Here is a 10,893-nt window from a genome sequence, read left to right as displayed (position 1 = left end):
TGATGTATTATATCCTATTTATTTTTATTCATTGATAATATTTAGTTTTCTATTTTCAATAAAAATTTGAATTAATTAAATAAATTATTTTTTAATTAGTAATATAATTATTATGATATTTACTTTGTTTAGTAATATGTTTTTTTTTAATTTATTTAATCTGATTAATTATCTCTTTCTTATTTTATGCTAATTTAACTAATTAAAGTTAATAAATTTCATTTATTTTAATTCTTGTAACTTTTTATTATAATAATGTATTTCTATTAATGTATTAATATAATTTTAATATTTATATGTCATTAATAATAATAATCTCATTTTAAAGTGATGTTTTATTCTCAATATATATATATATATATATATATATATGTATATATATATATATATATATATATAATATGTCTAATTGTAAAAAATTTACTATTTTTTATACGATTAAATTAGACATATTTATATTCAATTTATTTAATTATTTAATTAAAATTAATTATATTAAAAAATTATATTAAGATTATGGTAAACTAATTATATTATTATTAATTAATTATATTAAAAGATTAAGATTATGATAGATTATCATTATTTTTTATTTTTTGATATTAATTCAAACGTTTAGCTTTTTTTATTATCATTTTTTATTCTCTTATTCTATGTGTTCATTCCCATAAATCTTGCTAAATTAAATAAAGTACTGTATATCTTTTTTTTATTCTTCTTTTATATACACATAAAATTTATTAAATTATTTCTCTTTCATCTAATAATTTTATTTCTCTTCTATTTATATTTCTTTCCTTCTATATTTTATTGGTTCTTATTTTTCTAAATTTTATTTTAATTTATGTATTTGTTTTTACTATACCTAATTTTTTTTATTTATGTGTAATATACACTCTTATATATGTTATAGAAATATGATTTGATTCCATTAACTTGCCAAATTTTTTTAAAAAATCTAAAGCTAAAGCATAAAAATATATTTATAGATATTTTACTTTAATTTTTTAACTAAAAAGATATAATATTTTTTGTCATATTTGTTGGAATTCTAAGTTAAATATGAATATTAATTTTTGAAATAGAATAAATATATTTTAAATTTTTTGCATCTAAAAATAATATTCTATCAATGTTAGAATTATTTAGATGGATAAGTAATAGTGAATATAGAATTATTTAGGATGGATAGAACTAAGTACATCTTTTTATTGAAAATACGAATTTAAAAATATTATATTCAATTCTCAATAGTCAACCTCTCATTGAACCATTGTATTTTCAAAAAATTTTTGAAAAAATGAAATAGTTTTAGGTGTATAATTTTTGTAAAAATTTAATTAATTTAAGATATTTATTATCGTTGATTAAAAAAGTAAATTGAAATGACAATTTAATATTTTTATACTCTTAAAATATTATTTATTTATTTTTCTAACATTCTTTATCATCCAATGATCACATTAATATAATTTAATTCAATAAAATTATTTATTATCATTTGATCGAATAAAATTTATATTTTAGCTAAAATTTTTAGGATTTTTCAGCCTCAAGATCATCCATGTTAAATCATTAAAAAATATAACTAAGAGCATCTCCAACGGGAAGGCAATTGGATCCCGATTACTGTTGTGTCAGAGAAAAAGAAGAATTGGAGCGTTGGAGTGGGTTGAAAGTGAGTTCCCTGACTAATTTCAAGAAGAGGGAGTCTCTTTGAATGGGGACGCCAATCAACACTTGCCATTTGGCAAGTTATGTAAAAAATAAATAATTATATAAAATATTAATTAATTAAATAGTTATGTTAATTAATTAAATAGTTATATTAAATAATTAAATAATAAATAATTCAATAATAATGATAATAATTAATTATATGAAATACTGATATTTTTATTTAATTAATAATTTATATTAATTATTTAACAATGCTTGTCGTCAACTATAAAGCTGAATTATGTTTTTCTTTGTATTAAGTAATTTTACAATTTAGTGTAATTTCGAATTTTATATTGTGTATTATTGTTATATATGAATTTATTTAATATTAATATCTTTTAATAGTGAATTATTTTTAAATTTATAAATATAATTTATATAATTGAAAAAAATTAATTACATTAATTTTAAGTATTTTAATTAATTAATTAAGTGGGACCACAATAGGGACTAAAGTTAGTTCCTCCTGATGGAGAAGAGAGAGATGCTTTGAGTTCTTATTTACAGTTATGACGCAAAAGCTGATGTGAAGTTACTTTTTATGACAGGTGGGCCATAAATAGGAATTGGGATGAGTTCCCTATTGGAGATGGTCTAAGAGCGTGGAAGCGTCTCTTCATTCGAGAGTATGATTGAGATTAGAGAGCTTGGCTCTTATGGTTCTTTGATCTTCGTCAACCAAAACCTTATGTATTTTTATAAGGCTGAATCACAATTTTATTGTGGGAAAAGAGCTACGAAGGCGAGTTTGATGTGTTGGAGACCAAAATTCTAAAGCCATTATTTATATTTGAGTGTGACACTCATTAAACCCTAAAACTAAAATTGTGACACTCATTAAACCAAAATTCTAAAGTCATTATTTATATTTGAATGTGACACTCATTATTTATATTTAATTTTTTAATAAAATTTTTAATATAATTTTATGTATTATCCCGTACAAGGTACGGGAACATATACTAGTTAAGTGCAAAAATCCGATTTTTATATAATAGAATAAATAGAATAGATAGATAATAAAGATATTTTCTTAAATTAGTATAATTATGTATTATTTATTAAATATTAATTATAATATTATAATATAATTATAATAAAGATATTTTTTCAAAATAAATTTATTAGAGAAATATAAATTGGTTATTAATAACTGGTGTCATTATCATATAATTATCATATTATTATTATTATTATTATTATTATTATTATTATTATTATTAAAAAAATTAAAAATATTTTCGATTGATAATTTATAAGTAGTTTAATAATGTATTAAATATTAATTTTATATAACTATAATAAAGATATTTTCTTAAATTAGTATAATTATGCATTATTACTTAAATGCTAATTATAGTATAATTATAATAAAGATATTTTTGTATAATAAATTTAGAAGAGAAAATAGTGCATTCATTTTGACAAAAAATGAATTCACGAGAAATTTAAGAAAATATTAGATGGGGGAAACCCAATTTTAGTATATTAAGTAGATAGATAGAAAGATAAGTAGATAGATTGTACAAAGAAAAAAAAAAGGAAAAGGAAAAACCGAAAAAGAATAATAAAAAAAGGAAGAACTAGTGAACTACATTAAACCTATCTAAAACCCTTCTTGAGAGCAAATCCACGTTTTTCAGCTGCAACCATGGTGAAGGCCTACCTCCGTTACGAGCCGGCGGCATCGTTCGGCGTCATCGCCTCCGTCGAGTCCAACATAGCCTATGACAGCTCCGGCAAGCACCTCCTCTCTCCGGCGCTCGAGAAGGTCGGCGTCTGGCACGTCCGTCCAGGCATCTGCACCAAAACCCTAACCCCTTCCCCTGCCTCTCGAGTTTCCTCCCTCGCCGTCACCTCCATCGCCCCTGCCCCTTCTTCCTCCCAGGTACAGCTACGACACCGTTGATGGAATGGAATATTAACTGTGACGAGTTAGTTAGACAAGTTAGTTATGAGCTAGTTTGATTGCGGTTACTCTGTTTAGAGGTGCTGAAGTTATTCACCTTTTAAGTGAATATTCTGAAGAAATGCAGAGAGTCTTTCTCCTTAGATTCTCTCTGAGTTGTGTTTTGTTTTCACTGTGGTTTGGTTTTCTCTCTTTTTCTTTCTCACAATACGTATGTGTATGTGGGGGGTTATTTGATGCAGGTAGCGGTTGGTTATGCTGATGGTAGCATAAGGATTTGGGACTCTGATGCGGGAACTTGTGAGACCACGCTGAGTGGGCACAAGGGAGCTGTCACTGCTCTTCGTTACAACAAGGCTGCTTCGGTGCTTGCTTCCGGGAGCAAGGACAATGATATCATTTTGTGGGATGTTGTTGGTGAGACCGGCATGTTTCGCCTCCGCGGGCATCGTGACCAGGTTTAGTTTGTTCATTTGTGAAACTTTGTGTTGAACACACGCTGATAGTAATTGGTTTGATTGATTATTAAGTCATTGTCAGTTGGTTTGTTTGTGGCAGGTGACTGATGTAGTATTTGTGGGGTCTGGGAAAAAGCTAGTTAGTTCCTCGAAAGACAAGTTCTTGAGAGTGTGGGATCTAGATAGCGAGTACTGTATACAAATTGTTGGTGGTCATCATAGTGAAATTTGGTCTATAGATGTTGATCCTGAGGAAAGGTATCTGGTCACTGGTTCTGCAGACAAGGTGCTCCGGTTTTATTCAATCAAGCATGAGTCTGTGGATGGACAATCTGTAAATGGGGACAGTGCAGTGGTTGGTGATGGAGGCTCTTCTGTTCAAAACAAATGGGAAGTTTTGAGGCAGTTTGGCGAGATTCAGCGGCAAAGCAAGGAGAGAGTGGCAACTGTGCAGTTCAGTAAGGCAGGGAAACTGCTAGCTTGTCAGGTTGCAGGAAAGACAGTTGAGATATACCGTGTTCTGGATGAGGCTGAGGCGAAGAAGAAGGCAAGACGTCGGGTTCACCGCAAGAAAGAGAAGAAACATGCCAAAGAGGCTTTGGGGGGAGCTGAAAATGGAGACGTGAATAAAGGGGTTAAAGGAGATATAACTTCCGAGACTCAAGGGCTCATAGAAACAAGTAACCCTGCAGTTACTGTGCCTGATGTTTTTAAGCTACTCCATACCCTTAGAGCTAGCAAAAAGATATGCTCCGTATCTTTTTGTCCAGTCACTCCTAAGAATTCACTGGCTAGTTTAGCATTGTCCTTGAACAATAATCTACTTGAGTTTTACTCCATTGAAAGCAGTGAAGCAACAAAAACACTTGCTATTGAGCTACAAGGACACCGTTCTGATGTTAGAAGTGTCACACTTAGTTCGGACAACAGTCTTTTGATGTCAACTAGTCACAATGCAGTTAAGATTTGGAACCCTAGCACTGGGTCATGCCTAAGGACAATCGATTCTGGGTATGGACTGTGCAGTTTAATTCTGCCCTCTAACAAGTATGGGCTTGTTGGAACTAAAGATGGAACCATAGAAATTATTGACATTGGAAGTGGCACTCGTTTAGAAGCAGTGGAAGCTCATGGTGCTTCTGTCCGTTCAATTGCTCTCCTGCCAGATAAAAATGGTTTTGTTACAGGAAGTGCTGATCATGACGTTAAGTTTTGGGAGTACCAGTTGAAGCAAAGCCCCGGTCAAGTATGCTCTTGACATCATTCATCATTTTTCTTTTACGCACTTGTTTGTTACAAGTAGATATCTCAATTTAATGTTTCTCATATTGCATATCGAAGACTTTTTGTTTCTGAATGCTGCAAAATCTTATTGAGAATCTCTTCTATAACATTTTCTGTTAGATATATTTAAATCCTAGATTTTGTATGTAATCCTTAACCACTAAGATGTTTTTGGTTTTCATGCACGTCTATATTGATAGGAACTTGAGAATATGGGTAACAATTGCAGTGCACCCATTGAGTAACAAATATAAAGTAGAAAAAGTTAATAATTTTCAATATGTGATATGCCCTCATGTTATATTAGCATTAGTTTGAGCTATAGCATTATGAGAATCAATAGAAGAAATGAATCAAATTTATCCTCTTATTTTCTATGTATTTTTTCCCTCTTGTGTGTGCATGCTTGCACGTGTGTGCACATGTAGAAATGCCATAGGACAGGTGGCAGTTCATTATGCTGTTGTTTCGATAGATAGCCCCCGGTAGTGCAAATTTGTTTTATTCTACTAGCTATGTATCTGTTCCTTCTAATTTGTTCCAATTTAATATAAATGAAATCATCTCAAACAAACAATTACATTCCTGGCCATCTATTTATTTTGTAACACTTCCCCATTTTTTTTTATTTCAGGCTACTAAGCAACTTAGTGTGTCAAACGTCAGTACAATGAAGATGAATGATGATGTTCTTGTGGTTGCAATAAGTCCCGATTCTAAATATATTGCTGTGGCGCTGTTAGATAGTACTGTGAAGGTATGATATCTGGATCTTATCCTGTTTGGCTTATAAATTTTTAAATGTGTTCAGGTTCACAACTATTGCTCCTTAGCTTTTTATCTTTGTTTTTGAATCATAAGTTTCCCATCTGCCAATGGTTCTTTTTTCATTTCTACCTGCACCCCTCAAAATACATATTCTCAAGACCTAAAATTCTTACAACTTCGGGGCATTTGGAAAATAAGCATTTTTTCTTCTGTATATTGAGGCTAAACACCCTCTTGTGGTTTTAATAATTTTGTCTTAAGTCTCCAGTCCTTTGATGTTGCATGTCTTAATGATGTTGTATATGATAAAGGTTTGAATTTGATATATGTAAAGAGTCAATATTAGGTTTTCAAAAGGGTTCTTTAATTCCTTTATTTATTTTGTTTTCAGGTTCACTTTGCAGACACGTTCAAATTCTTCCTTTCATTATATGGCCATAAGCTGCCTGTTCTTTGTATGGATATCTCATCAGATGGAGATTTAATTGTGACTGGATCAGCAGACAAAAATTTGAAGATTTGGGGTCTGGATTTTGGTGATTGTCATAAATCTATTTTTGCGCATGCTGACAGGTGCAGCATAATTTTCCATGATAATTATTTTATTTATATCTTTGTTTATCCTTTTTCTATATTTGGGAGTAATGATGGAGCTGTAATTGAATTATCTGATGAAAGTTACATGGCAGTGTTATGGCAGTGCAATTTGTTCCCAAGACACACTATGTGTTTAGTGTTGGGAAAGATCGGCTGATAAAATATTGGGATGCTGATAAATTTGAATTGCTGTTGACTCTCGAAGGACATCATGCAGATGTCTGGTGTCTTGCAATAAGTAATCGTGGTGATTTCGTGGTCACTGGATCTCATGACCGATCAATCCGCCGATGGGATCGTACAGAAGAGCAGTTTTTCATTGAGGTATAAAAACTTGTGAGATGGAGCTATTTACTTCTTTTTTTGCAGGGCACATGATATTGCCCCTGGTGGTAAATTTATAAAAGAAATAATTTGGATTTGATGCTGTTCTTCCTATAAAAAATTTGCTTAACCATAAATTATTTGAATTGCAGGAAGAAAAGGAGAAAAGGTTGGAGGAAATGTTTGAGGCTGATCTTGACAATGGTTTTGAAAACAAGTACGCACCAAAGGAAGAAGTACCGGAGGAGGGTGCTGTGGCTTTAGCTGGGAAAAAAACCCAGGAGACCCTTACTGCCAGTGACTTAATTATCGAGAGATTAGACATAGCAGAAGCTGAGAAAAAGCGTATTGCAGAACATGAGGTATACAGATGTTCTCTCTTCAAGAACATTTGTAGTATAAACGAATGCTTTATCTCATTATTGATTCTATAAATGTCTTAGATGGGTAGACACATAAAATCTTCAAATTATGCATGAAACCTGCTGAACGTGGTTGGTTAAATGGAACAAATGACACCATTTATCTGAGTTCAAAGCCAAAGCCATTGTCTCGATACATAGCATTCAGTTATGCATAATTAATTAATTTATAACTGAAGATACCGTCCATTCATTTTGAGTGCCAAAATAAAAGAGAGACCCAATGAGGATATACTTTGACTTGTCTGCAATTTCACAATATTGATGTGGCAATTATCGGATTTTCTTTTACAGGAGGAGAAAAATAATAAAAATGCTGCTGCATTCCTAGCAAATCCGCTTATGAATGGGCTTTCCCCTTCTGATTATGTTCTTAGTGCATTCTCAGATATTCACTCCAATGATCTTGAGCAAGCATTATTGGTATGTTTAGCACTTTAGCATTTGAATTTTTGTTCAATGTTGAGAAATGTTAATTAAATTTAGGCCATGTATCTGGTTATTTGATTCACTTAAACTTGATCACCTCCCTTAGTTCTACTATGTAATTTCTCACTGGAGCACCAGAGATGAGCAGTTCCAATATTATGATTTTCTTGTCGCTAAATCTAAATTATATTACCTTAAACTCCTAAATTGTTGAACATAATCATGTCTTTTGTAAATGACAGTTTTAAATAAACCCTCAAGTGACACTAAATGGCTATGATCGACAATGTACTATTTTTTAATTTTTGCAGGTTTTTCGCTTTTTTTTTTCCTTAAATTAATGTTGTTTGCAAGTTAAACACATTGTATAATTCTTATTCATGAATGTGGAGTCTTTCATAAAGCAATCAAGCTCTGTGGAGATGTGCCATGAACGTCGGAAAATGTTAGTTATATAATAATGAAATTATACTTGACATGATTGTAAGTTATTTTTCAAGATTGTCAACGTCAAATATGGCTTTACCATTTCTTTTTGCAGGCTTTACCCTTTTCTGATGCTTTGAAACTTCTGTCATACTTGAAGGATTGGACTTCATATTCAGATAAGGTAATTTGATTAGCCCTTTCATGCTGTAGTTTCTTTTAAGGAAGTTTCTCCTGTACCCTTATCTTATTTGTGGTTCAGAAATTTTCATATGTTAATAGTGTTTATAAATTATTTTTTAAACTATTAATTATAAAAGGGTTACTAGTACTAGATTCTCATACAAGCAAGGATACTGAAGAATGTACCATAGTTTAAATATTGTTGTATAATGATAAATGAAACTACAAGAAGTAGCAACGGATGCATTAAAATTAACTCAAAGTTCTAAAGGATCTTTTCTGACTTGTGAGAACATGTTTTCCTGATAATGGCAGGTCGAGCTTATTTGCCGGATAGGAACACTACTGTTGCAGACACATTATAATCAGCTGCTTACTACGCCGGCTGCTAGACCTATTTTGACTGCTTTCAGCGACATTTTTTATGAACATGTCAAGGTAACTATGCTAGGGTTTCTGCCTGTTGCACACCTGGTTTGATAGTAGCAGATGGGGTATGCCTCATTGTTAGCTTCCATTAACTTTTTCAATCATTGATTCTTATGAAGTTGGGATGGGAAAAGATTGCTTCTTTTTGAAAAATGAAACAATCTTTGTATATACAAAATGGCACAAGATGAAAACTAGCTGAACTTACTCTTATTTTTAGTCTTGTTTGAGATGCATCCAATACATAAGGATGTAGAACTTGATGCCTTTGATGCCGAATAGGCATCGAGAGAATTCAAGGATAATTCAATCATATCAAGGTTTCTTATACGATTCCATATGAATATCATACCTAGTAATTATGGTTCACCATGGAAGTTTTAATAATGTTAATTATTTATTTATTGTAATTTGAACTGGGGGAACTGTTTTTTTGTTTTTTAATATTAATTTACTTTATAAGCAGTTATTAACTATTTTATACTATATTACAGGTGGTGAATTGAATGTTTTTTCTCGTACATCCTACTAAGAAAGATTTTTACATTAAATATTTCCTTCAGGGTCCTATGTTTCTGTAGAAATAACCGATAAATGATACAAGTGATGAACTTGAATGATTCTGTTACGTACCAAGTTTATTAGAAATTAGGGACCTAATTGTAATTGAGTGAATATGGGCTAAGGTGGGTTTTGTAACTAACTTGCCTAGCTGGAAAGTGACAGAGAGAGAGGGAGCATTCTGTTATGAGAGAGAGGTTGGAACTATAAAGGGCTGTGGGAAGTAGTGAGAGGGCATGAAAAAAGAGAAAAAAGATAGGATTAGGCACTAGGAGAGAATCAGGTCTCTCAAATACCTGATGCTTTTGTCACTCAATCCTTTTACTGCATAATACAAGCAAATACTGGAAATTGGATGATATCTCACTGATATCACTGCATGTCTTGCTCTTCTACTACTATTTCATTCTTCTACTTAATATAGATGCTAGGTTCTTACAGATTCACTGACAAGTGTCGAATCCTTGGATCAGGGATGGAAAGATATCTTTGGTTTTAACCTTGCAGCGATGGATCATATCCAGGTTTGTATTGAACTCTGCAATTCTCTTGCTCACCATTGATAAGAAGGGCTAAACAATTATGAAATGACCTTTGCAGCAAATTCTGGCTACGAGATCAGATGCTATTTTCCGTGATGCAAGATCTAAACTACTAGAGATACATGCTAAACAATCGAAACATGTAGCAGAAAGGTCCGACACTGGAGAAGGGAAGAGGAGGAAGAAGTAGACATAATTATCTACATTTTTTTGGACATAGTTTTGTTTGTGATGATATTATTCATATGAAGTTTCATTTAGTAGGGCGAGGTTGACCCTGGAATATCAGTTTTTGATGACATTGCAGATTCAGAGTTATCACACATTTTCCGCAAAAGGAAAATGATGAGTACAGGTTCCACCACCAGAAACGGCTTATGGGTTTCGTTAGCAAGTGACCCATTTTACTTGAAGAACTGGAGGACGTGCTCAGTTACTAGATAATTAATGTTTCAACCTGCATTCCATCTTTTGTTGTCATGTTGACATTTTCATTTGAAGAGCAAGTTTTCCAGAATGTATCATTACTGTTGTATGCGGCTGAAGAAGAAAATGTCGATTCTTTAATACAGTATGTGTAAAACATGACCTGCATAATTTAATGCAAATAGTATCCACAATTAGTTATCTTTTGTTGGTGAGAAGAATTTTCATTCACTAAAGTGCCGGTTAAAGTTTCCTCTCAAACGATTTTTTTTTTTTTGAAGGAAAGAAGCTCAGCATAAAAAGTGGAACAGGAAAAGACAACAAATTCCACCTATAACAAGCAAAAAAAAAAAAAAAAACCTATACAAGAAACACTAATAGTTATTCTCTTTTTATCTTTAACATTGTCATCG

At 31.6% G+C, this 10,893-nt stretch overlaps 1 protein-coding gene across 1 annotated transcript; it reads left to right on the top strand.

The window, feature by feature from the left end:
• Positions 1-3,318: 3,318 nt before the first annotated feature.
• Positions 3,319-10,681, top strand: LOC130935409 (uncharacterized). The gene is made up of 12 exons (XM_057865145.1): positions 3,319-3,610; positions 3,874-4,089; positions 4,190-5,335; positions 6,008-6,130; positions 6,533-6,714; positions 6,831-7,062; positions 7,215-7,424; positions 7,779-7,907; positions 8,455-8,523; positions 8,838-8,960; positions 9,986-10,036; positions 10,113-10,681. Exons 1-12 carry the CDS (start codon positions 3,374-3,376, stop codon positions 10,242-10,244), a joined length of 2,850 nt encoding a protein of 949 aa, XP_057721128.1. The 5' UTR covers positions 3,319-3,373; the 3' UTR covers positions 10,245-10,681.
• Positions 10,682-10,893: the final 212 nt, after the last annotated feature.

The sequence above is a fragment of the Arachis stenosperma genome, chromosome 6, assembly GCF_014773155.1.
Source record: "Arachis stenosperma cultivar V10309 chromosome 6, arast.V10309.gnm1.PFL2, whole genome shotgun sequence".
In the NCBI taxonomy this organism is placed as follows: domain Eukaryota; kingdom Viridiplantae; phylum Streptophyta; class Magnoliopsida; order Fabales; family Fabaceae; genus Arachis; species Arachis stenosperma.
The sequence above is the reverse complement of the archived record's forward strand: the minus strand, read 5'-3'. Positions and strand labels throughout refer to the sequence as shown.

Coding starts and splice junctions, on each gene's coding strand:
- LOC130935409 (XM_057865145.1), top strand. CDS start 3,374: ATGGTGAAGGCCTACCTCCGTTACGAGCCGGCGGCATCGTTCGGCGTC. Junction 6,715..6,830: donor ATTTTTGCGCATGCTGACAG/GTGCAGCATAAT, acceptor GTTACATGGCAG/TGTTATGGCAGTGCAATTTG. Junction 7,063..7,214: donor AAGAGCAGTTTTTCATTGAG/GTATAAAAACTT, acceptor TTTGAATTGCAG/GAAGAAAAGGAGAAAAGGTT.